The following is a 26446-nucleotide window of genomic DNA, read 5'->3' on the forward strand; positions in this document are numbered from 1 at the left end:
CCCCTGCGCGCCCCGCGGGGGCCCCCCGGCGGCAGGGCCGTGCCAGCGGCCGGTGCGGCGGGCGCGGGGCCGCGGGTGCCGCCGAGCCCCCCGGGGCTCTGCCGCCCCCCCGGGGCGCGGCCCCCTCCGCTCCCGCCGGACAATGAGTCCCGTATGCTAATGAGGGGCTGGCGTCACTTCCGCTCTTTCTCGGCCGCCATCTTGCCCGGGCAGGCTGTGGGCAGCGGGCCCCGCCGTATTGTCTGAGGGGCCCGGGCGCTGCCCGCGCCTTGCCCGCGCCCCTGCCCCGGCCAGTGCCGCCGCGCCGCCCCCGGGGCCGCCCCGCGCCGCCCGCCCCGCACACTGCCCCCCCACAGCATCCCCCCCTTTGTCTCCCCCGCGCCGCCGCCGCCGGCTCCGCTCCGCCCGCCCCGGGACCGGGCGGCGCCGGGGAGGGTCCGGCGCCCCCCGCCCGGCCCGGCCCGCCCTGCCCTCGCTGCGACGAGATCCCGCTCAGGTAGGTGCGAGCGCGGGTCCGCGGGGCGACCCAGGCGGGGGCAGCGCCCGCCCGCCCCCTCCCTCCCTCCTTACTCCCTCCTCCTCCTCCTTCTCCTCCCGCGGGCATCCCGCGCCCTGCCCGCCGCGCCGGCTGCGGGGCTGGGCCGGCCCCTCCCCGCGCACACATGTTGAGGAGCCGCGGGCAGCGCTACCTCCCCGCACAGCAGTGCCGGGGCAGCGGCACCCCCGCCCCGCTCGGGGCCGGGGCCCGAGCAGCGGCACCGCACCCGGGCGGAGCTGTTGCTGGCGCGGGGCCGGGCGGCGATGAATGGGCGCAGCCGAGGGCTCCGTGCCCGCGGGAAAAGGCGGGATGCCCCGCCGCCATCCGAGCCGCGGTTCGGGACGGATGGAGCGGCGCTGCCTTCCCCGCCGCTGCCCGCGCCGCAGGTACCGGCACCGCTCCCAGACAAAGGCGGGCAGACCGTCCCCCGGAGCCCCGCACCGCACCGAGCGGGCGCCCCCGTGTCCCGCACCCCCTTCCCGCGGCGGCTGCAGCCCGGGGGGGTCCATAGCCAGTCCCGCAGCCCCGTCCCCGCTCCCGGTGCCCGCGGCCGCTCCCCGGTTTGGGGGGACACCGACACCCCCCCCCAGCTCCGCAGCCCGGACGGGGCGCTGCGCGGCGGCTCCGCCAGGGGGCGCCCTGCGCGCCGGGCTCCGTCGGGGGGGGGCACCGGGACCGGGGATGGACCAGGGGGATGGGACACCTGGGATGGACACCTGGGATGGACCAGGGGGATGGGACACCGGGGATGGACACCTGGGATAGACCGGGGGGATGCACACCGGGTATGGACACCTGGGATGGACACCAGGGGGATGCACACCGGGGATGAGGCACGGACCGCGGGGCCACTCTCCGTGTCACCTGTCGGGCTCGCGGCTGCAGCCCCAGCCCACGGAGCGGCGTGTTCCTCGAGCCCCGAGGGACTTTGTCAGGCCAGAGCCCCCGTACCTGGAAATGTTGGTGTTCGTTGTTTGTTGGGTGTATTTAAGCAGTTTGGCAGCTGCTAAAGAGGGTTTTATTCCTGTGAGAGAAATAGCCCTTTTTCTTAAGTTGTTGTTTTTCTAGTTGTGTTTCTGTTTATTTTTACGCCTGTTTTCTATTTCTGTTTGGAGGTGCAGGGTGTGAGATAATGGAGACACAACATTGCTGCCTGTCAGGGTAGCACGGACCGACCTTAGCTGGCTGTTGGGGCTCAGCTGTGTGTGCCCCAGCACTGCTGCCTCCTGCAGGGTCTCATACTTGGGAAAACTTTCACTTGAGGACGCTGGGAACTCATAATCACAAGGTGTCATCCTTCTAGGTGAGGAAGATGGACCGCCCTGCTTGAAAAACAGAAAAGCAAGGGAGAGAGTTACACTTTTAATAACAAACCAACCCCAAGCTTGGTTCCTCTGCAGATGTGCATTTGCACATGTTGGGCAGCACTTTGCTGTCAGCAGATGGACATTTACCATGATATGTGCTGAAATCTGAAAAGGTTCACAAGGGAAAACAGCAGAGGAACACCCTGTTGTTAAAAGAATTGCACCAGATGCTCATGGGTTGTAACGTAATGGTTACCTTTTCTGAAGATTATTACAGTAAACGTTTAAACTTCAGTCAAAACAAAGGTGTCCTTTTTGACTCACGACAAATAACTTGTCTTCCAAAAGTAGTATGAGCTAAATGGTTTTGTGCCTTTTTTTTCTAGTAAGCTGCCCTTTACTCCAATCAGTATTATTTCTAATTAGCTTTTAAGAATTACTTTTTGGTACCCAGTAGAAATTAGATGCTCCCAGTGTCTGGGGACAGCTCTGACATCATTGCATACTGATACATTTTTAGTGCCCCGTTATTTAAAAAACTGTTTTGAATTTGAAGTGATGGTCCATCAGACAAGTTTGTAGAAAGCCTCTCTTTGGGTTACCAGTGTTTGTGCTTCAGAGTGTATTGTCCTGAAGAGCTGGCAAGGTCCCTTGTGTTAAGTTGTGGGAGGGAGATGCTCTTGGGTGTGTGGGAGGCGAGAAGGGTGAAAGGTGTCTCGTTTGCCTGTGGGTAGGACAGACAAGTGTTTGCTGCTCATGGTGCTTAGGAATGAAACGCCTTCCCAGGACAGGAGCTTGACTGGTTTGGAAAGTTCCTGCCCCGCAGCATTAACCATCAGCTGCACAAACACCACACCTGGGAAGGTGTGTGTGCTCCTCAGGAGGAGGTGAAGAACTTCATGGGGCTTCTGTGTGTGTAAGGTGGAAGTTCCCAGTTATCAGAAGGTGCCCATTAGCAGTTTCAGAGCTGGTGTGTGTCACTGACAGGAGTGTATTACAACAGCATTTTAATTAAGCTTAAATAGTATAAAACCTCATTTGTTGGGTGCTTCCCAAGCTCCCTGTGCTGTGACTGAGTTGCTGTTCAGCCGTAGGTGAGCACGTTCACGTGTTCTGGGCAAGGTGAGTTGTGCTCACTCACTGCAGGGTGAATAATAGGTGATTATTCCCAGCCCAGCTTTACTGCTCCATAATAACAGTAAATACTGAAAGCAGATATTAAAGTTTACAGTAGCATTCCTGGAATACATAAACATATCAGAATCTTATCAGCAGTCAGAAGTCATACAGTGCAAGTGTATGTTTTATAGCTTGTTATTAAGATGGCAGCTGATTTGATTGATGCAAAGGAGGCAACTGGAACAAATGGTTTTGTGGGAGCAAAGACAGTGCCTCTGGGTTAGTGTGTTTGTTTTGAGGTGCCTGCAAATAAGGTCTAGCAGCTCAATAGGAAATTTATTGGGGTGGGTTTTGTGGAGTTTTGTTTTCAGAAAGGGCAAGTTGTCTTTGCTCCACTACTTGAAGTTGGTGTAGGAGACAAAATACATTGGGAATGAGCAAACCACTGTCAGGTCTGAAGAGAACCAGTGCAAGTGTGTGGGGCTTGGGTGGCAGGAGAGGCAGGGAACAGGTACAGGGCTGCAGCTGCTCGGTGTGTTACAGGTGTCACTGGAGCTGCTTTGTCTGCAGGGGCAAAAATGGGGCATTTTTTGCATCATTAGTTCAGCTGAGTTTGTGTATTAATGATGCTGCATTTACTGGGGTTGTGTTCTCAAGGGTGTGTGCAACATGCTTGTTTAAAAAGGCAGCAGCTGACTGTGCTGCATCTGAACAGCATCGCAGGAGTGTTTCATTTTAAGACCTGCTCTGCCCCGGTGTATAGATATGTATGGTATGTTTTCTATGAACATCTTTGTAACAGGATGGTTGTTAATATGGAGATGGTCCTGCTCCTACAAATAGCTCAGTTGATAGAACAGTGTTTCTCAATAGTGTAAGAGGTGGAGATGAGAGTGAGAGGTGCTGGTCTGAGTCTGTATATGTGTTGGAAGGAAAAGAACTGTTGCTGATATTTAATTTAGTTTTGTTAAAAAGAAATCCTACACTTTTTGTCTATGTGGAAGGTGAGCTTTGCCTCAGCTGACACGTTTGGGAAGAATGTCCTGGCTGTCCTAGGCAGGATGGCCAGATGGACCTGTTCTTTTTGAGCCTTCAGGAAGAACTTAGATCTGGTTTAAAAATCAAATACATATTTTAGATTTGAATAAAGACATTTTTCGAGAGGGTGTAGCTCTTATTTATCTACCTGAGGGCCATGTGCCTCAAGGCAAGAGCTGCATTGTTCAGACCTGTGCTGCAGCTCTCAAAAGGCAAACAGGAGGCTTGAATTTAGTGTCTGATCTCACAGTAGTGCTCTTGAATGTGTATGGCAGTTGATGGTTTTGAGTAAGAATGGAGTAAATACCATTTTTTCTGCAGGAAGTCACTTTCAGTTCCCACCATTTTTTTTAAACTTTTTAAGGGTGGCATTAAAGATTATTTCAGTGAAAACTGGCAGTGGCTGTTGTCCTAGGCCTGTGTAGCTGACACCACACCTGCAGGTGTATCCAGATCATGTGGCCAAACTCTTCAGTTCGTATCTGCTTCTGGAGTAGGATCTGGAACAGTTTACAAGAACTAGAAACTAAGTGCTGTTTGAGCATCATCTGCTGAAGGACTCTCAGCCCATCCAGCCCTTAGGTGGAGGAAATGGCCTGCCCTGGCCTCACTGTTGGCTCCTCCACCAGCCCCCAGCTGTGCTCCCCCTCACCCTGTGTCACCTCTCACTGATCTCTGGGATGACTTGTACTTGGTGCTGGTGCTGCAGCTGGGCCGAGGGAGCTGCTGGTGATGCAGGGTCGTAGCAGCAACAGTGAGGGGCTGAATGGCTCTTGGAACCTTAAGTGGGCAAGTAATGGTCTTAAAATGCTTTTTTTCCTCTGTAGCCCAACTCAAGTTTGTGATGTTCTGTTGTGTTCTGTTTCCCTATTGCTGCTGCTGCCGTGAAGGCCCTGCCCGTGGAAGGTTCCTGATCAGCCGGAGGACAGCAGGGGCTGAGGTGGATTAACGCTGGAATGTAGGCAGGGGCTGGAGCACTTGGGAGCTATGCTTAGACAGAAGGGGAAAGAGGTAAGAAGTGTGAAGTGGTAAGACTGATTTTAAGCTCTTGTTTACAGACTTTATCCAGTCTTGTAGTGCCAGCATTTGTGCATCGTGTGTGTGAAGTGTAAGGCAGAGGAAAAACAATCAGCATCAGCCTCCTTCCCCAACTATTTTTACACTTTAAATACTCAGATGCAGCCAGTTGGCGAGATCCCTGCAATAGCTGATGGATCTGTCTGAGAAAGCACAGATTGGCAGGGCTTTGGATGAGCCTGTGAAAGTATTTGTGTGCTCTTTGTGTGGCTGGGCTGCTCTGCCCCTGCACACGGGCTGTGCGTTTTGCTGGGCAGGACACGCCCAGGCTGCCCTTCACTCCTGATCCCAGTACCTGTGTGTGTGTCTGTGCTGCCCTGGGCCCTGTTCCTGCTGCCCTGGGCTTGGCTCGGGCCCAGCACTTGTGTGTGGCCAGTGAAGGAGCTGCTCTGCTTTTTCAGCTGGGTCGGGCTCTGCTCTGGCTGCAGACACCGTGATGATGTCAGGAAACATGACACACAAGGCTGGGGACCCTTTTCCCTTGCAGTCTAATCTGGCTGCAGTTTCTGTCAGTGTAATCCAGTCACAAATTACATTCATATTGATTATTTGCTTTGTTCTTGCACATTTTGCAGCGACTTCTGTGCTGCTTTGGTTAATTAGACAAATGTTTTTGTGAGCTGTGCATTGAAAATTTTGAGATGATTCTTGATTTAATTTAAATGGTAACTGCTTGTTAATTTAACGTGCTTCTATTTCCAAAATAATTTTTATTCTGGGATTGTTCATGCTTAGCTGCAATCTAGATGAGGATTATTTTGGAATTGTAGAGCATATTCATGCAGCCTTTTTTCCTGATCACTGAAGTGTGGATATCATGGTGTAAGCAAATAATATCCTTTGTGCTCCAATGATCTCCAGTCTCAATTTCAAATTTCAGCAAGATGTGCAGGCTTTGCTGCATTTCACACCCAAACCTTTTAGAAATAGTGCTAAACAATCCAGGCTTTCGTATGGAGTGTGTGTGTTGCATCTTGATTTCACTGCACGTGTATGTGCATAGGAACGTTTATCTTTGGAGGCCTTGAACAGGCACAGAAGATGTTCTTTGAGATGGCAGTAGGTGTGCAAGCCAAGGTGTTGGACTGGTAGTGCCTCCAATTCAAGATTGCTGATGCCCCAAGGAATGGACACCATTTCTGGGTGCTTTTCAGAATGCAGCAGATGCCAGAGTCGATGTGTGCTTTGTTGTGCGTGTTCAAAAGACCCTTCAGAAAACACTCAGGTTTAGCAGCAGCACATTCTTTAACATTCTCAGCCTGTGTCCTCCATATCAGAACACCCAAAGGGGTTTCCCAGCAAGGCGTTGGGAAGTGGGTTGTTCATCAGGAACAGAAATGGGTCATTGTGGTTCCCAGAGCAATCGAAGTCTGACCAGTTTGGGTTTCACACTGGGGCGCAGAGATGTCAGTGGGCACAGAACTCCTCCCACTGAACAGAAGTTGATGAGGAAACAGTTAATTCCTGCTCAGTTTTGCAGTGAGTGTCCACACCCACCAGATGGAGCTTCGGGCTCCAGTGGAAAATTCCAGAAATTGAGCTAGAATGAGAAGTGTGTGAATGACTTAGGAGATCTCTTTCTGCTGGACTGCAGAAGGTGGGATTTTAATCTTTAAATAAAGAATGAATGCAGACTGAGGCAGATCAGCCTTACTCATCCCTTTTGCTCCAACTGTCTTCCATAGAAGTTCTTCCTCTGATGGGAAGTTGGGAGTTTTCAGTGCAACAGCTGAAGTGATTCAGCAAGCCTGAGAAAAGAGATATGAACAAGAGTTTCATAAACCCTTGCTGAAAATTGCCTATAACCACTGAAACAGGACATTGAAGTTTTTAGCCTCAGAATTTCCTCCAAAGGGTTTTAGTACCACATTTTAGATGAACTGATCCCCTTGCCCGAGGCCACGTTTACATGGGATGTCAGGAGAAGTGCTGTGAAATGGTCCTTTGGTTTGACACACAACTTGAATTTTTTTTTGATGTAGCCAATTTAATCTCTGAAGTGTTTTTTAAATTCCTTTATTTTGACAAAGGGACTTTTAAGAAATAGTTTGTTTGCTGTGAGGGGGAGCTGGAGGGGTGTCACGTGCAGGGCTGCACAGGCTGGGCAGTGCTTTGACCAGGTAGCAACTTCCAGGTGTTGGTTGCCTTCAGTTCCAATAATCTTAGTTCTAAAACATGTCAGGTATTTCAGAGAGTTTGATTTGGGGTTTTTGTTCATGTCTTTTCAGTAAGTCCTGTTCTGGATATAGACAGAAGTTAGAGAAACAAGCTGAAGGGCTGGGGATTGCTTAAGGTTGAACTGAGGTGCTGGGTCTGACCTGGAGCTGTGCACCCCAAATTCCCCACTGGAGCTGGGGTGTGTTGGAAGCTGCAGGACCATCCTATTGGCTGGGCAGGACCTTCCAGCTGCAATGGCTGAGGAGGTGCCCTCAGTTTAACATGCTGCTGTTACAAAACACGCTCCCTCCAGGATTAGAGTGGATTGGAAAAATGAGCCCTCAGTTGTCTGGCATTTTAGATGTGCTGTTAAACTGTAAATCTCATTACCTTCACAGGAGTGTGGGTGCACAGCCCTTGGAAAAGTGGGCCAGAAATACTTAAATAAGGAGGAGAGGGAACAGTGCAAGGGAAGAAAGTGAAAATGCTCAAAGTCAGGCAGCAGTAGATGTATTGGGAGTCAACTCTGCAGTCACTCCGTGCAGGGAGGAGAGAGATTTCATTGCAACTCTCACCTTTTCATGAAAGTTTTCAGTAGTTTCAGTTCTTCCACCTTCTCTGTTCTCCCTGCTGTTTCTGCTCTTGGTCTTTCTGACTTGCTCGCTCTTCCCTGAGATACCTCTCTGCTTCCTGACTGTCATTCCTGCTCAGCTGTCCCAAACAGCCAGGTCCCAGAGTCCCAGGGACAGGCCATCCTTGTCCTCCTTTGAGTATGGAATGTCACACACCATCATTCCACACAGCATCACTTAAACTGCGTGCACAGGGAGGCAGCTTTCCTGTTGCTGTGGGAACCACAGGTTCATTCTCTTGCATATTCTTCTTGTATTTTAAGAGATTTCACTCAATGTTGCACTACCAGCCTTCTTTGTAGATCTGTTTCATGGCTGCCTTTTAGAGCATGTTGTTAAATGTAGCCAGGTGGAGAAGTTATTAAAAGTTACCTTATTTTAAAAGCAGTTGGAACAGGGACATAAAAAGCACAGTATCAGGAAACCAAGCCTTGTTTCATCTTGCCCAGGATCTTAGAGCTCCTGCCAGCTCTGATGTTTGCTCATGTATTGGGCTGTTACATATAAACCAATAACTTCTTCTGCTTAAAATGCTGGCAAAATAAGAGTTAAAATAAAAGAAATTTGGATTACATAAAGTCAGAAATGTGCCAGATGCTTGGGGATCCTTGTCAGCAGCACAGTGCAGGGCAATGATACTCAGTCCGTGGAGACCCAGCATGGGATGAAGTGCTTCCCTGAGATCAGCATCATCAGCCTGATGCACTAATTGTCACTGATCTGCTCTCAGGGCTGATGGGTCCTCACCCAGAACTGTGCTGTCTGCAGGGAGGATTCTGTGGGGGAGAGGTAATGGGGACTTCCTAGAGACACGGGCACAAAGTTACCTTCAGTTACAAAGTCCTCTAGTGTGAAACAATAACCTGTCAATACCCAGGCCTGTCTGAAGGTGTGGCTGATGCTCTTGTTCTGCTGTTGTGTCTTATGTTTCCAGTGTGTCCAAGACTGACTCTCTGTGGCTGATGGGAATGGCAGAGGGATCAGTCTCCCAACAGAAGTGTGATCGTGCCATCCCCCCAAACTTCCCATCCTGGTCCTAGCAATGTAACTGACAGTTTTAACCTGACTTCAATTCCTTCCCAAAGGAATGTGTGTCCCCAGGGCTCTGTCTGTCAGCCTTGTCAACTGTTTGGTGTCCCATAATCTGGTCATTGGAGGTGGGGCCTGTTTGTGTGGAACCTTCCTGGGAGAATGACCTACCCAGGGCAGTGCTGTGGCTGTTCCCTTGTCCCTCAGGGTGGGGCTGTGCTGTGGTGCTGAGAGCTCAGGGCAGGGGGAACTGAGCCCTGAACCCCTTCAGCCAGAAGGGTGACTGAGTCTGAATGGGGGAATTCCTGCTCTGTTCCCTGCTGGCCTTTTAAACTGGGTGACTGAACTGCAGTCTGAGCACCAAATCATTCCTCAGGTGGCTTCACTCAGCAGAACGGGGTGTTCCAGCCACAAACCTGAGCCCTGTGACCCTGCACTGAGAGCAGCCCTGTGCCAGGCACAGCACTGTGATCGTGAGGGGCTGGGGGGCACTGGTGGTTTTGTTATCAATGTCAGATTGCCCTTATCACAACTCCTGTCTCTCCCCTCTGTTTTGTACAGCAGGAAATGATCCTCCCCCTGTGCCCAGGCCGGGCCCTCCCACAGTAGGTGCGACACCCCCTGAGCTGGTCCTGCTGCTCAGTTACTTTTGGAGGCTTTTGCATGAAGCTTGTCCAATGAGTCTGAGACGCCCAAGCACCATCAATTTTGGAGGTAAATGTCTCATAATATCTACTGAACAGATGGAGGAGAGTTAAGATTTTCTTTTGACAAAGAATGGACAAAAACAGTAACAAACTGCTTGCTTCTGAGGTTTGGACATTTTGAACTTAAAGGAACACCAGCTTGAACTCTGGAGAAACTGAGGGGTGGGGCCTTTGGGCTCAGTCTGGCAGCTTCACTGCAGGTTAATTCATTTTCCTGGGTTAAAATATTCCCCCCTTTGTTGGTTTAAAACCATCAGAGGTAAAAGTGAAAGCTGATCCTGACTGCAAAAGAAATGACCGGCCTGCCTGATGGACTGTAATGCTGAACTGGGGGGAAACCCCTGAACTGGGGTAGGGAAGTTCAAAGATAGTTAATTCAAGTTGGATGTCCCTTTAAGTTATTCCTTGGAATCTGACATTACATATTTGACTCTCAATTGAAATGTTTAATTTTGGAAGTTCATCTGAAATGTTCTTTATTAAGATATTTTCTATCATTTGTCTATAAATTGGTTTGTCAAAGTTGGCTGTATAAAGGGAGGGGAGGGAAGAATACTGTGGAAAGATGAAGCCAAAGGGGAAACCTCCCCTCCCATGAACAAAGCAACCAAATGAAAGAAAATATAACAATTAGTCCCAGAAAAGTTTTTTAAAATGTTGGTGTTTGCCTTGGGTGGGAGAGGGGGGAGAATAATCTGCATGATGTGTGTTTTATTTCCAATTTAATTTATGCTGTTGTTACTGGAATTGAACCAGGTTACTGATCAAATTGTAAAGATAAGGTACATTTAAAAAGTGAATGAGTTAAGTTTGCTCGAGTAAACACGAGTAATGTCCTGGCACGCAGCCCACAGAGAGTGAAACCCTGTGAAGGTTTGCAGTGTCTGGGCTGCACTGAGGATGTTGATCCTGGGTTATTATTGCTTTCTGATATTAATGCCAACAGTTATTGAGAAATATTTAATACCTAAACCCAGACTGTCTGGTAGAGAGCTACCTGCACCTCTAATGAAGTAATTTGGAGCATACCCTGAATTTGCTGTACTAATGTACCAAACTGCATGCATTTTTTATTATGGTGTTTGACTCTGCTGCAGTCCTTCCCTTTTGGTACTATTACGGATATTAAGAAATTTGGGATTGAATTACTGGAATGAAAGCTATGGGATCATGCTACAGAACTAAGGAAGACAATGGACCAAAGGAAAGGGTTTAAGTGTGTGGGGTGGGATCTTATGCAGGGGAGAGGAACAGCTTTTAGAATAAGGGTTTGAAACATTGCTTTTTCTGTAGGAAAAAGATGGAGTATTGCATGCTGGGAACAAGTGCTTTCCATAAGGTAGCTAAATTTTAAAAGTACATTTGTTTAATTTTGTTTTAGGCTTTGCTTAAGTATTCTAATCCAGTAATTTTGTCCTTTCTGCAGTTTTCATTTTGATTAGACCTCTGCAAATCTCGCTTCTAAACAAAAGTTAAACAAAAAAGCCCAACCAAAAAAAAACCCAAAAATCTTAAACCTGGGCCACAATTGCAGTTTGTCATTGCTGAAATACTGCTCAGTGTGTACAGAAAAGTATTTAAATGTTATTAGTAATGGTATAAGTTCTTCCTGGGTTTGTTTTGTTCTCTGTGATTTCAAAATTGCAGGTATGAACACTGTTACATTTGAAGATGGGAATGTGTTGGGTGAATACAGAGAATGACCAAGTGTAAAACCATTGTTAAGTGTAGTCTCCATTGACATCTCTTGAAAAACACAAAACCCAAACCTCCAAACCCCAAGCCCAAGAAGCCCCACTCCTGGGGAATGCTGTCAGCAGAAACTCCAAGTAAATTGTCTCATTTTTTTCCCTTTGTTCTTGTGAATAGCAAGACACAACATACTTGGAGGAAGTCTGAGTAGATGAGTCAGGACTTATTTCATTAACTGCAGTTAAATGTTTTGGCCAGGTTTCCCCAGGAAACAAAGCTTACACAATTCTTCAGATTGTGGCTTGTCTCCTAATGCCTCCTCCCAGCCAGGAGAAGAGGGAGCCATTTTTTACCAAACTGGAAGGGGGTGGAGGTCTGAAAAGATCAGTGAGCACCTTTAAGTTTGGTGAAATGCAGCTCCTCACTAAGAGAGGAGACAGGTTTGGACATACCCAAGGTTCCTTCCCCACTCCCTTAGCAGCCCATTGGTTCAGTTTGGTGCAGCAGCAGCAGCACCAAGGGAGGGGCTGCCAAAAGCTCCGAGGGAGGGGATGTGAGGAGGGCACAGAAATCCCAGGCCCAGGGGCCTCCAGGGGGTCCCACAGGGTCAGTCCCCAGTGCTGCCGGTGCGGTGGTGCCTGGAGCTGTCCGTGCCTGTCCTCATCCAACACCCAGCGAGCCCAGGGCCGTGCAGGGACCAGAACAAGCACTGCATTGTCTTGGCTTAGCACTGAAGTCTCGAGCTCCCAGTGAGGGGTGTTGGTGCCTGGCTGGGTGCATGTACAGTGTGTCATTCCATGGATACGATATTATTGCAGGTACAGCAGCAGCTCATGATGCCCCGTAAAGCTTTTCTTTCCCAGAAAGAAAAGCAGGCTCGTGCCAGGGAAAGGGATATGTTAAAAAAGAGGAGGAGGCGACAAGACTATCTCAAAAGAAGCGTGGAGCCGCAGAAAAATACTGAAACAATAAAGTGGCACAGGGATGATGAGAAGAGGAGAGAAAATGAGCAAGTTAAGGACAAAGATATCAAGAAGCGGTGGAGACAGGATGAGAGAGAACGACGAAGGAATGTGGACGCTATGAATTGGCACAGGGAAGATGAGAAGAGGGAAAATGAGCGAGGTAAGGACCAAGAAGGCCAAGAACCAGCAAAGAAAGGAGGAGAGGGGGAAAGAGCACCGAAAGGATGGACCTTTTGAGGCAGCAGATGATGATGAGGGGGAGAGGGGAAAAGAGAGCACTTCTGTTTTATAAACATGTACAGAAATGTTGCTGCAATGAAATAGTTCTTCCATTGCTGATGATTGTAGTAAGATTCATCTGAGTGGAGCTGTAAATGAACAGTCACAAAGGGACAGAAGAGGCTGGGTTTGCACATTGCTTATCCAATTGTTTGCACACACACTCACACCTAATGCTTTGTTCAGCAGGACCATTGGTAACACTGGGTGTCACATCACCCAACAGTTCAGGGTGTCCCACTTTCCATAACAGGAGTAAATAAGAGCATTAGGAAAGGAAGGGTCAACCTCATGTGCTCACAAGAGGAGGTAAAACTGATACTTTATTTTATTCTTTTTAATAGTGTCCCTAAAAGAGTTGCAGGTGCACAGACAGTTTTATTCTGAGGTCAGTCATTTAGCATGATTTTTATGAGAGTGTAAGTTTCCTGGAGTACCTTTAAGCAGGTAGCTGAAGAGATGAAAAGAAGCAATTGGAAGACATTAGGAAGAAATTCTTGGCTATGAGGGTGGGCAGGCCCTGGCACAGGTTGCCCAGAGAAGCTGTGGCTGCCCCATCCCTGGAAGTGTCCAGGGCCAGGTTGGACAGGGCTTGGAGCAGCCTGGGCTGGTGGAAAGTGCCCAGGGCAGGAAGTGGGACTGAGTGAGCTTTGAGGTCCTTCCAACCCAAACCAGTCTGTGATGATTCTAGGAAAAAATAAAGTATAAGGGGTAGGCTGAGGGGTAGATGTTGCTTCTTATGAGTAATGATAGATTCATTGTGAGGTGTTTCCACCTCTGTGTTCCTGTGAGCTTTTTATTGTAGGCCTGGGAATCATCAACTGGTATAAGAAGTTGAATGTCAAGAAAATTGCTAAATGCATGTAAAGAAAAATAGCACTTTCATTATAATTTTCACTCAGTACTCTCTATAAAAGGTTAACTTTTGTAGTTCTCCTTTTCTTAATTGACTGCTTCTTCTAACTGTTCCTGCTCTGGGAACTCAGATCAGCTTAGAACTATGTCATGACACTTTTGAAGGAAATAAATGAAACAGCCAGATAGGAACTTCCCAGTTACTCCTCTAGTATCATTAGAGTCAAGAATTCCACTGGCTTGGTTGTGCTAGTGCTGAACAGGCACTTGGGGAGAACCAGTGGCCACTGAAGAGCTTGAGGGTCCCTGCCCTCCTGCGGGTCTGGGATGCCTGAGCAGGAATGAAATTTATTGGAGACTTTTTTTTTTCCTTTCCAGTTTTTGGGGATTCTATGACTGGTTTTTCCTTGCCACTGCTCAGTGATGTTCTCCCCAAACCTGGCTGGGTGCAGACTCCCCTCAGAGAATGTTCAGGTCACCCAGATTCTGTGCTTGCTGGTCATGGGAGGTTTCCTGGTGTGGTTAGGAAACAGTGTCATTTCCAAGTAGGAACAGAGAGAAGGAAACCTAGAGCAGGTTTTCCAGAACACCTAGACTGGTGCTGTCATGGTTCCTTTACACAGCTTTCCTTTCTCCAGGTTATTTCTCTAATCTCTGTTTCTGGCTGGAAACCACTGCTGTACTGTGCAGACCATGATATTAGAAACACAGTGCTTGCTGCCTATTCTGGACCAAAGCTGGAACATAAGCCAACCCTGAATAGTGTCCAAAAGTGCAAATAACACGGTGGGGAAGACTGGGAATATTGGCTGAGGATTTCAGTTGAGAGGAAAAGGCTGTCTTGGTGTGCCACTGGTGCCTTTCCCCAGAGGCTCAGCTGGCTGTGGGTGCTGTGCAGCTGCTCTTGGGGGGATCCGTCCTGTCCTCAGCAGAGCTGCCACAGCCCCACACCTGATACCTGAGGGCACCAGGGGAGCAGGTGCAAAGCAGCTCTGTGAGGGCCAAGAGACAAAAGACCCACTGGAGGGTTAAGGTTTTAGTTACACTAAAATAGAAAGATCTTTTGGGGTCTAAAGACAGGTGGGAGCTTTCTCTTTTGTATCCTCTCAGATAATTTGATGGATGTGGGGGTTTTGATGTTTTTCCCTGTGGTGTTTCGTCCCCAGTCTCTGGGTGAGACCCTCCTGTGAGGTGCGTGTGTGAGATCAGGACAATTCTCCTGAGGCAGGACTGTGTTGCACCAACAGAGAAATGCAGCAGAACATTCACTGTTGCAACACAAAAGACTAAACCAGGCATGCAGTTACTGTATTTTACATTCATTTTTCCAAATAATTGCAGAATATTTGCAAAACTATTACCAAAAGGGCAGAACTGCATGGCCAGTTGAAGTTGGTACAGCAAGGAGAGTTTACTTTTGTTAAATGTTGAAACTGATGCAAAAATGAGTAACGTGTCAGGAGGATGTGTCAGACATTCTGGCTGTTTTTAGAGTAGTGACTATAATTGTTTCCATCTGCAATTGGAAGTGCTAGTAAAAGTAGCAAGTGGTGAAGAGGTAATTTGGAGTTGGAAGTCACTGGAAGTCTGTCTAAACACTAAGATCAGTTAAAAAAAAAAGTGAAGAGTTTGGGGTTTGTTAAAACTGCTCTGTGGTTAATTTGGGGCTAGACCTTATTTTCCATTCTGTGTTTTTTGTCATGCCATAGAAAGGAGAAGTCCTGGTTTCCTGTCCTTGGGATATTTACACTGTTAAGGTCCTAAAACTAAGCAGAAATGGTGGGGTTTTCCTGACTTTTGTTCACACCAGTGCTCCTGAGAGCATTTCAGGGTGTTGCACAATTTCCCCCCCCCTACTTTGCCCTCCATGGCTGACCAGGTCAGGAGTGGATGGAGAGGAAAAGCTTTTGCCGTGGGGCAGGTAAAGGATCCCTCGTTTCCAGAGCAGCGTCAGTGTCTGTTTGGTGGTTTGAGATGCTGCTCAGCCCCAGCAGGTTCAGTGTCCCCACCCAGGGAGGTGCCAGCACAGTGCTGTGTACATGGCAGTTACTGCTGCAAAAAGAAATGAATGGAGGTGCTAAAAGCTGCTTTTGTAGTCACAGACCATAATAATATTAGACTGTATCTGGCTCTCCACTCACTATGATGAAATAATTTCCTAAATCAAGTGAACTGTATTTGTTGAGGATGAGGTTTTTTGTTATATTAGCTGAGTTGGATTCAGCCACCCAGAAGAACTTGCAAAGTAAGGCTGATTTTCAAAGCTGTTCTGTAAAAGTTCAGGTTTCAGATGAAGATCCAATTCTGTCGTCTGTCACGGTGGGGGTGATAGGAAGGTCCTGGAATATTTTGTGGTCGAGACTTGACTAAGGCAGGCAAAGGGCAGAGGTGAGAGGGTGGTGCACGTAGACCAGAGATCTTGTTTTCAGGCAGATTTAAATAATTTGCTTTCTTTTTCTTTGAGTTTCTATATATCATGGCGTATTTAGCAACTAAGATAAAGGATTTGATTCCTTTGGTGAAGAAGTCGAGTGGCATTTTGTACTGAAATCAGCTCTTTGATTGAAGCTTTATTTGAGACTCATGGCTGACTCAAGTCTAGTGATCAGTGCCCAAAGCCAAGCTCTGCCCTGACTGTGCCTGTGTGGTGAGATCAGCAATGGTTCCTTTGCAGGCAGAGTGAGTTTGTTCTTGAAGTGGGGACAGGGAGTTTGGAGGAAGCAGCAGGGCTTGCCAGGAGCTTTACCATGACTGGTTCATGCACAGCTGTTTCTGCAGTTCATATTAATCACTTGGGTTTTTCTGGAATAAAGTTTCCAGGGCATTACCTCCTTGGATTTGAAATTCACTTGAAAATATTAATTCAAATCCTGAACATACTAGACTGTGCTGACACATAGAATTTTTTATAGAGAACTGGAGCTTGCAGGTAGTGCCTGGAGGGGTTCCTGAGCCAGAGCAGTCCAGCCACATTCTCCCACTGCCTTCAGAGAACTGGGGCTGGTGCAGCCACAAGTCATTTCTTGGCTACATTAGTGTTTTTCACTCTGGTTCTATGACCTGCAGCAGCAAGAACTTTAATAACTGGCTGTTCTTGAGTTAAAAAAAATCATGCTCTGCTTTGAAAGCAAACTTGTGTGACTTGATTGTAGCTCAGAGTTGAGAGCCATAGCTCCAGTTCTGGTGAGGGAAGACTCAAATAGACTGTTAGGAAACATATTTCCTTTCTAACCATCTTTCTGGTGTCTGTAAGGATAGAACCACTCTGTGCACTGTGGGCTATTTTTTGTGTCCTGTTAATAAAGTTCCAGTATCACACAAGTCAGATGTGGTTTGAGTCTTTTTAAACTAATTTATTACTCATGTTTCACAGAACTGGCATTGGTGACCCTCAGCTCTTTTGTTAAATATTTTCAATTACTTTTCATGTCTTTAAAATGGACCTGGCTCACCTTAGGCTGTATTAGACATTGTTTTTACAACTGAAGCAAAAATATTTTTATTCAAGGAGATTTTTGTTCTACTTGTTGAAGCAACTAAAGTAATTGTAAAATTGCCCTGAAACGCATAAATGTGTTCTTTGTGGTCTTAGTTTTTTTAATACAGCCATTTCCCAATACAAATTCCTGTTTGCAAGGTAGATATTTATTACTGGTTTCAAATTCTCCACCATTTATGTGCCTGTACTTTGACATAAATGGTATTATTTTTATTTTACTTGACCCAAAGGCATGTTAAGCAACAGCACAAGCACCAGGATGCAGCCTCTGCCCAGAGGTGCTCGAACAGTAACTGATACCCTGTGTGGGCAAGCCCAGGGAGCAGAGCACTTGGAACTCTGGAGTAACTGACTCAGCCTCACATCGAGTACACAGTTAGAAAACCTTGCCTGTGCTGAAAGTGTTTCTTAAACTTCTCTTTCATGTGCGCCTTTAGAAATAGCTCTGAGGTCAGAGGCAGTGGCCATGTGGATGAGCTCAGGATTTGGTTAGAAAATCTGATAAAGGAGCCATAATCTCAAACACAGGTTTCAGTAACTGAGTCAACCTGAGTCAGTTTTCACAGTAACAAGGAGTCAGAAACTGCCATCAGACCTTGTTTCCCAGGCCTTCCTGAGGGTTTAGAACAATTCCCTGGGCCACAGTGAGCAGCCTGTGTCACCCTCGCTGTTAAACAGTCACAGTCCCTCTTGCACAGAGGGAGGAACTGCAGGGGAGATACTGACTGTCCCGGAGGAGGGGTGGGAATGGGGAAAGCAGAGGGAGCAGTTCTGATGTCCAGCTGGCAGTGCTTGGGTGCAGGCAGAGGTTTAAGCCATCTCTGGTGCTTTCCCCAGTGGTTTCCCTCCGAAGGGCTCTAACCAGGCTCACGGCCCCTCCTCAGGGAAGGATCTTTACTGAGCAGCTTTAGCCAGTTCAAGCTCCAAGTGCAGGAAGGGAGGAAACCGCAAGAATTTCTTGTCCCACCTACAGCTGAGCGCAAGGGGCATCTTTGTGACCACAGAGACACTGGTAAATCTGCTGCAAGGCTGACACAGACCTTGAAGCTCAACTTGCCAGTTTTCAAATCAGCTAGAACACACGCACAGGGGAGAAATTGGGTGCTGAAGTACTTCAGTGTAGGGTTTGTAAAGACAAACACTAAAGAAATCAAAGTTATTTCCAGATGCAGCTGAAGCTCCTGCAGTGGTTGTTCCATCCGTTTGCTGCCTGTTTTAAGTGCCCTCTCCAGCCTTATGGGCAGCCTCAGCCAAGGACAATCAGACAGAGGGTGTAATTGGTTAGTTAAAGGTACAGCTCTGGTACAAATTCTGTGGGGAGATGAGACAGACAATTACTACTGATAAAAATGCAACACCGTCAGACAAAACACATTTGATTTAAACCTTTTCTCTTACTCTCTTTTTCAATAGAAACTATGTTCCAACTTCCTGTCAACAACCTTGGCAGTTTAAGAAAGGCCCGGAAAACTGTGAAAAAAATCCTTAGTGACATTGGTTTGGAATACTGTAAAGAACATATAGAAGTAAGTATGGCATCTCCCAAGTGTTAGAGCCAAAGTGCTCCCCAGTTAGGGGCACTGTGAGAGATTTGGGGCATGCCAGTATTTTTAGACCTTTTGAAGTTCTACACAAAGTAGGAGTTAATTAAAAACTTGAGATAAAATGTACCTGTAAACACTTACTGAGAAGTTTAGTGGAGCCAAGACAGACCTGAGGCTCTGTGGGACTGACCTGGTGACACTGAAGGTAAGTTCTCTTCAGTTTTGTTGGGCTGTTCAACAGCACCTGGTTCTGAACACCCAGGAATGCTGCAGGAACTGGGAGCAGTGTGGGGTGCTCTTGGGGGACAAAGGTGAGTCTGGCTGTGCTACAGCAGCTCAGGAAGGTAAAGAAGGACTTTGTGCCTGTGTCGGTTCCTGTAAGGGAGATGTGTTTGTGCTGCTCTTCTGGACAAACCCCTTCAGTGCTGTCCCGAAGTGCAGCTTTCCCTGGCAGTTCCCCCCGACCCCTGGCAGCCTCAGCACGTGACTGTGGCTTTGGCTGTTCTGTCTGTGCCTCTCCAAAGAGCATTGACTGAGATGTGTCAGGGAAAGAAAATGCCAGTCCTTCCTGCTTGGAGAATTTGCCAGGCCAGTCTCATATTTAAAGGGAGAGTTCAGAATTGGGACAATGTTCATTTCAGTGGAAATGTTATTTTTGATCCCTTCTGCACTGCTGACTTTCATGCCAAAGGTGAAATGCCAAAGTACTTGATAAGATTAATTTTTAATAAAAATTGGGCATCTTGGACTTTACTCATGTCCAGCTTTAAGAACTTCTATCTGAATTCCTGTGTGAAATTAATTTAAATCCAAACAAAACTAGTCAAACACCACACCACTATTCTCCAAAAAAGCAACCAATCAAAAAACCCCAAACATCAAATTCTGGGAATACTTTTCTCTAGGAGTGCTTTTGAAATGAGGTGACTGTGTAACTGTAGTCTTGGGTTAATCAGGAGGACAAGAATTGAAAATGGTTATTGAGGTGCTTTATGATACAGAGAATATTCACAGCTCCCCACGTACGGGGAGGGGCAGCACCCCCACTGCCCTGGGTTAGTGTTGTGTGCCCTTGGCCAGCAGCCCCTGGGAGGATCCAGGGGAGGCTCAGGGATTGCTTAAGGGGGCCATTGGGCTTTGGTTCTGATTCTCTGTCCTCTCTTCACATCTTCTGCCTCTCCAGGATTTTAAGCAGTTTGAACCTAATGACTTTTATTTGAAAAACACTACATGGGAGGATGTCGGACTGTGGGACCCATCGCTTACGAAAAACCAGGTTGGTGCGAGTTTGAGTTGACTGAGTCTGAGGAGGTTTGTGCTGCAGGGTGTTTCACAGACCTGCCAAGAGCTTTTCATGCAGTTTTCCCCATGGACCTTTGTGTGTCAGCAGCTCAAGGAACAGCAAAAAGCTACTTGCTTGCTTCTGTCTCTTTTGTGTTAAGTTCTAATCCTGGTCTTTCTCAGGAGTCTGGGTGGCCAATACTGGAGAACTGCTGGGTCCAGAAATGTTGCCCAAGTCAAACAACTGCACACTAAATGCCCATTCCCACCTGTTTCCACACTTAACACAATTCCACCATCTTCCTGTCAAAAGATCACCACACGTATAAAACTCTTGATCAGTTTTTTACCTTTCCTGGATGGTTCATTACCTGTTCTCATCACTTAAGAAGTTTAACTGAACACATCCCTGCCCTGTGCACAGCCAGTGCCTGGCTGGGAACCTGAGGTGGGATGGATTCCTGTGTTAATCTAAAAATCTCCCTTTAGTGCTGTGTTCCATAAAATACACCAATGTCCCTTTTTCTGGCTAATTCAGAATAAAAATTGTAATGCAGAAGGAGACAGGTGTGGGTGAGTTGGTTTGCTGTGGCCTGTCACCACCCACCAGTGTCTGAGCAGGTGCCCAGAGACAGGTGTTCTGCTTCCTTGTGCAGAGGGGCAGCTCTGCAGCTCCTTCACGTGGCCTGCGTGCAGCTCCATGCACAGGACTTGTTCTGATGTTCTGATCCCCATGAGGAGTGTTTGCAACTACTTGAATTCTGTGTCTTCTGAGGCCAATGGAACTTTGGTTTGCACTGCATCAGCACCACATTAAATGTAACAAAGGGAAAGGCTGCAGTGAAACTGCAAGGGTGGGATTTTCAAATCCCCTCTTTTCCTAAGTCAAGGTTGGTTTAAAAATCGGGTTTGTGCTTTGATCAGAAGGAAAAAGCTTGGTGGCTTTAAGGGCTTGTGTAGCCTTAGTCTGCCCCTTGGTAAGCTGAAATCCTTTGGTTCACCAAAAATAGGGTTTGAATTCCATCTTTGATACTAAAGTGTGTAATGGATAAAGACACTGAAATAGTTCAAGTTATAGATCCATCTTATATCTGTAGAAGTTTGGCAGATTTAGGTGGGAAGTATCTCATCTGTGTACAGCCTTATTCTCTTCAAACAGTCCCGTTTGTCTTTTCCCCCAGAAATGAGGTTATGGGGAACCTTTTTTTGCAGCTCAGCTGCAGGGAAGGAGCTTTTTGTGACTGGTGGGAAAGAGGCTTCTGACTCAGCCTTGCCTGCTGAGGTCGTGGTTAAACTCTGAGGGGCCCCGTCATGTCTGCTCAGAGGAGGAACTTTTTAGGAGGCCAGAAATGGGAGAGAAGAAATGAATTGGAAGGATTGAGACGTTGCAGGGGGTCTCATGAGTGTCATTCAGAACCATTGTTTAGGGAAGATTGTGGGTGTTGTTTTTATAAAAACTGCTGATCAATATTGAGTTTGTGCTTTGTTCTCTGTTCAAGGACTATCGGACAAAGCCCTTCTGCTGCAGTGCATGTCCATTCTCCTCGAAGTTCTTTTCAGCCTACAAAAGCCACTTCCGGAATGTTCACAGCGAAGACTTTGAGAACAGGATTCTCCTCAACTGTCCCTACTGTACCTTCAATGCGGATAAAAAGACTTTGGAAACGCACATTAAAATATTCCACGCTCCCAATGCCAGTACAGCGAGTGGAGGCATCAGCACTTTCAAAGATAAAAACAAACACGAGAGCCTTAAACCCAAGCAGGCTGACAGTGTGGAACAAGCTGTTTATTACTGTAAGAAGTGCACTTACCGCGACCCGCTCTACGAGATCGTCAGAAAGCACATTTACAGGGAACATTTTCAGCACGTTGCTGCTCCTTACATAGCAAAGGGAGGGGAAAAGTCCCTCAATGGGGCCGTTCCGCTGAGCTCCGGTGCCCGAGAGGAGGTGGGTATCCACTGCAAGCGATGCCTTTTCATGCCGAAATCCTACGAAGCTTTAGTGCAGCACGTGATCGAAGACCACGAGCGAATCGGATACCAGGTCACAGCAATGATAGGTCACACTAACGTGGTGGTTCCACGCTCTAAACCTTTGATGCTCATAGCTCCAAAACCCCAGGATAAAAAGTCCATGGGACTCCCTCAGAGGATGGGTGCCCTTTCCACTGGAAGTGTCCGGTCTCTCTCATCACAGCAGATGATGAACAGACTCACTATACCAAAGCCTACATTAAATTCCGCAGGAGTGAATATGATGTCAAATGTTCACCTGCAACAGAACAATTATGGGGTCAAATCAGTGCCCCCAAGTTATGTTGGGCAGCCAGGGGGGAGGCTCAACCTCAGTGGAAACACACCTGTTTCTCTTTCCCAACAATCACAAACCATGAAACAGTTTTCAGCGAGTGGGAACGGAAGGCCCTACACTCTTGGAGGGGAGCAGAGGTCCCAGACCTCAGCCAGGTACTCACTGCAGTCTGCCAACTCCTCCTCACTGTCCTCGGCACAGCTCAAACAGACCTCTCTCTCCCAGTCACCAGCAGCGACCAGAGCTTTGGGCCAGTCTGGCTCCAAATCTCCTGTGGCTGCTACAGGTCCTTCCACTGTCAATACATCGTCCACGCAGAAGTGGAAAATCTGTACAATCTGCAACGAGCTGTTCCCTGAAAACGTGTACAGTGTCCACTTTGAAAAGGAGCACAAGGCTGAGAAGGTGCCTGCAGTGGCCAACTACATAATGAAGATCCACAACTTCACTAGCAAATGTCTCTACTGTAACCGCTACCTGCCCACCGACACGCTGCTCAACCACATGCTGATCCACGGCCTGTCCTGCCCCTACTGCCGCTCCACCTTCAACGACGTGGAGAAGATGGCTGCTCACATGAGAATGGTGCACGTGGACGAAGAAATGGGACCTAAGACTGATTCCACTCTGACCTTTGATTTGACATTGCAGCAGGGCAGTCACACGAACATACATCTCCTTGTAACCACCTACAACCTGCGAGATGCTCCCGCTGAATCCGTAGCTTACCATGCCCAGAACACTCCCCCTGTTCCACCGAAACCACAGCCCAAAATCCAGGAGAAGTCTGATGTACCTGTCAAAAGTTCTCCACAAGCAGCAGTGCCCTACAAAAAAGATGTGGGGAAAACTCTGTGTCCTCTGTGCTTTTCAATCCTAAAAGGACCCATCTCTGATGCTCTTGCGCATCACCTACGGGAGAGGCATCAGGTGATCCAGACTGTTCACCCGGTGGAGAAGAAGCTGACCTACAAGTGCATCCACTGCCTTGGGGTGTACACGAGTAACATGACGGCCTCAACCATAACACTGCACCTTGTGCACTGCAGAGGGGTGGGCAAGACCCAGAACGGCCAGGACAAGGGCACGTCCCGACTCGGCCAGTCGCCGGCCATGGCGCCGGTGAAACGCACCTACGAGCACATGGAGTTCCCCCTGATGAAGAAAAGGAAGACGGATGATGAGGACTCGCCCTCTGCCTTTGAGGAGAAGCCCGAAGAACCTGTAGTTCTAGCACTGGACCCCAAGGGTCATGAAGATGATTCCTATGAAGCCAGGAAAACATTTCTTACAAAGTATTTCAATAAGCAACCCTACCCCACAAGGAGAGAGATCGAAAAGCTGGCGGCCAGTCTGTGGCTCTGGAAATCAGACATCGCGTCTCACTTCAGTAACAAAAGGAAGAAATGTGTTCGGGATTGTGAGAAGTACAAGCCTGGTGTGCTGCTCGGCTTCAACATGAAAGAGCTGAACAAAGTCAAACATGAAATGGATTTTGACGCTGAATGGCTGTTTGAAAACCATGATGAAAAGAACTCCAGAGTCAATGCCAGTAAGACTGTTGATAAAAAAATCAACTTAGAAAAGGACAATGACAGTTCCTCAGACAGCTATGAAAATATAGACGAGGAATACAATGAGAGCCGTAGTCCGTTTGGTCAGCGCATCTCTGACATTGGTGGGAAACCCTCACCTGATGGCACAGTAGAGAACCCCGAGGACAGCATATCCAAGGAAATCATGGAAGAAAATGCATTACAATCTCCAGAGAAGTCTGATCAAAAACAAGAGGAAAGCTCTAAATACGAAGAGATTATTGCTGCTGAAGAACCAAGAAAACTGGTAGGGGATGTTTCGGACAGTGAAGGTGATCAGGATGATGCTGTGGAATGGAAAGATGGAGCTTCCCAGTCTGAAAGCGGGCCTGGTTCCCAGCAGGTCTCAGATTTTGAAGATAATACATCAGAAGTAAAACCAGAAGTGTGGACAGATGAATCTTCCCAAAGTGAAGACGCCGGAAGCAGCAAACCCGCTGTGGAGGCCAAAGGGGGCGGATCTGAAAGCGATGAAGAACAGTCCAAGTGGAAGAATCGTTCCTATGGAAAGGTAGAAGAGTTTTGGTCTAAGGACCAGCCACAGTGGAAGAGCGCAGCGGAGGTGGAGGGGAGCCTGGCTGGGCAGCAGGTGCCGTGGCAGAGCGGTGCGCTGGACAACGAGGACGGCGCAGGCTTTGCAGGCGTGGCGGCCACTGTGGCCGAGCCCATGCATGGCAGCCTGCCCGGCGTGGAGCTGAGCAGCCAGCAGGCGTGAGGGCCCAGCACCGGCCTGGCACCGGCCTGGCACGGCTGACTCTGCCCACGGTCCCACTGCCGTGGCACTGCGGCTCCCGCGCTGCGGGGACTGCGCCCGGGCTCGGCCTGGCCTGGGCGGCCGCTGCCGTCCCAGTGGGCCCAGAGGGATGCTCCTGGCTGCTCTGGCCTGGGAATTCCTGCTGGGATGAGCACAGTAACCTAATGTGAAACGGATGCGCTGGTGGCTCCAGAATGCACACGGAGTAAAGCAGAGGGTTAGTTTATCTGCGTTTCCAACCCGTTATCTCACCCTGTCCATGTCGAGTTGTGTCTCCAACACGCCCCTCAGCGGCACGGCCGCCACCCGGTGCACCTGTATAGCAGACTCTGGGGAAATGGACTTTTCATGTATCATTCTGAATAGTTGAAATGTATATTTGTACAGTCTTTTAGACCTATTCAAGTGAAGCCTATGGAACTGTTCTTGTGTACCCATCATAGATCTGTTTCTCTTTTTTAGTGTTGCCCTGCTGTGTAATAAATGCTGTATCTAGTTTCCCTAGCAAAGCTTGAGACTGCTCTAGTATCAATTTTGACAAACTTAGTTTTTGCACATAACCTTGTACAATCTCCAATCAGAGGCCAGCAACATAAAAATATATCTGGGCTCTGTTGTATTATAGAATTTTCTTGTTCTGAATATCCTTGACATGACAACTGATGACAAACGTATTTCAGAGCCATTTTCTGAAATCTTTTAAGCTAAAAAAGAAAAATCACATGCAAGAAACGAGTTTGCAGCTACTAATTTTGACACCTTTTAGATCTGTATAAAAGTGTATTGTGTTGAAGCAGCACACAGACAAAGTGCTGGGTTTGGATATTTAGTTTTATCTTTAGTTAACACCAACAAGGTGTATTCATTTATACCATCTAATATATGACACACTGTTGTAGTATGTATAATTTTGTGATCTTTATTTCCCTTTGTATTCTTCATTTAAGCATCTAAATAAATTGCTGTATTGTGCTTAATGTAAATATTTGCTTTATTACGTGCAAGTGCTCCATTCCTGGTTGGTAGGTTCCACCTTGCTATATTCATTCCTTCCTTTTTGTTTTTCCAAGTGCTCCACAGCCCTGCTGGGGCCTGTTTAGTACTTACTGAATGGACTGATGTCCTTCAAGGATATTGAAAATGTACAAAACTAACTTGAGCTGAAATTCGTTGTTCCTGTTCAGTGTTGTAGAACACGGAGTTATAAATAGGACTGTAGTGGTTTGCTTGTTCTGCATCCTGGGGAAACAAGGGCTGTGAATTCTTTGCCTTTTCCATCCCTTTGTACTCAGTGAGTGGAAATTGCTTTCACCTCTAAAAACCTGCCCTAGGACTGTGTGTGGGGCACTGAGGCCTGAGGGGCAGGAGAGCAGCAGTGCTGGAATGCTGACCATTCCCACAGGGAGGAGCACAGGCTTGCCTTGGCTTGGAAGGAAAAGGTACTTGATTACCAGAAAATCAGTGCATTCAAAGCTGTGACTTGTTTGGCCAAGCCAGTCCTACCATGTGGCACCTGTGCAGGGAACAGAGCTGAGCAAGGCAAGAGGAGACGGTTGGCTGAGGGGAACCTGATTGTGATGGGAACAAAACTGTTCTTGACCAGAGTGCTGAGTTGGACTCGTAAATCCCGGGACCTGTTGTTTGATACTAAACAAGAACTACACTGACCTGTGCAATTTTCACTGATGTTGTTAAGGAGGGAATAATTCTGTGTTTTTCCATCATTTTAAGCAGCAAAAGCATTTCTCAGAGGTGGTGAGCAGTGAGGTGGGTTTGGCTGTGCCTGCCCCAAAGCTGAGGCTCTGCGTGTGCTCCGTGTGCTGCTGACACTGCAGGGAGCATCTCTGGGGTTTGCTGATGTAACTCTGTGAAGTGAGGACTGAAAACAGGTACCTGGAGATGATTTAGATTTGTCTCGTTCTTTTCCCCCCTCACAGAAGGGACGCAACTTTGTTGTGCTTTTTCCCCTCAGAGGAGTGAAAGTTGGACTGGCCGGCTCCCAGTTCCAGCTCCAGGGGTAGAAGTTGTTTCAAGAACAATACAGGAAAACCACTTTGACATTT

At 47.8% G+C, this 26446-nt stretch overlaps 1 protein-coding gene across 6 annotated transcripts; it reads left to right on the forward strand.

The window, feature by feature from the left end:
- The first annotated feature begins 196 nt into the window (after positions 1-196).
- Positions 197-25366, forward strand: ADNP (activity dependent neuroprotector homeobox). Of its 6 annotated transcripts, none has more exons than XM_071573272.1 (9): positions 197-496; positions 1654-1841; positions 4893-5013; positions 9459-9611; positions 10898-10943; positions 12115-12421; positions 18308-18420; positions 19622-19714; positions 21219-25366. In XM_071573272.1, exons 5-9 carry the CDS (start codon positions 10905-10907, stop codon positions 24342-24344), a joined length of 3678 nt encoding a protein of 1225 aa, XP_071429373.1. In that variant the 5' UTR covers positions 197-496; positions 1654-1841; positions 4893-5013; positions 9459-9611; positions 10898-10904; the 3' UTR covers positions 24345-25366. The 6 variants fall into 6 exon arrangements, with proteins under 6 accessions (XP_071429373.1, XP_071429374.1, XP_071429377.1 ...); XM_071573273.1 differs by having other exon boundaries at positions 1660-1841; XM_071573276.1 differs by lacking the exon at positions 1654-1841 and having other exon boundaries at positions 10898-11433.
- Positions 25367-26446: the final 1080 nt, after the last annotated feature.

Source organism: Pithys albifrons, chromosome 18 (assembly GCF_047495875.1).
Source record: "Pithys albifrons albifrons isolate INPA30051 chromosome 18, PitAlb_v1, whole genome shotgun sequence".
Lineage (NCBI taxonomy): Eukaryota > Metazoa > Chordata > Aves > Passeriformes > Thamnophilidae > Pithys > Pithys albifrons.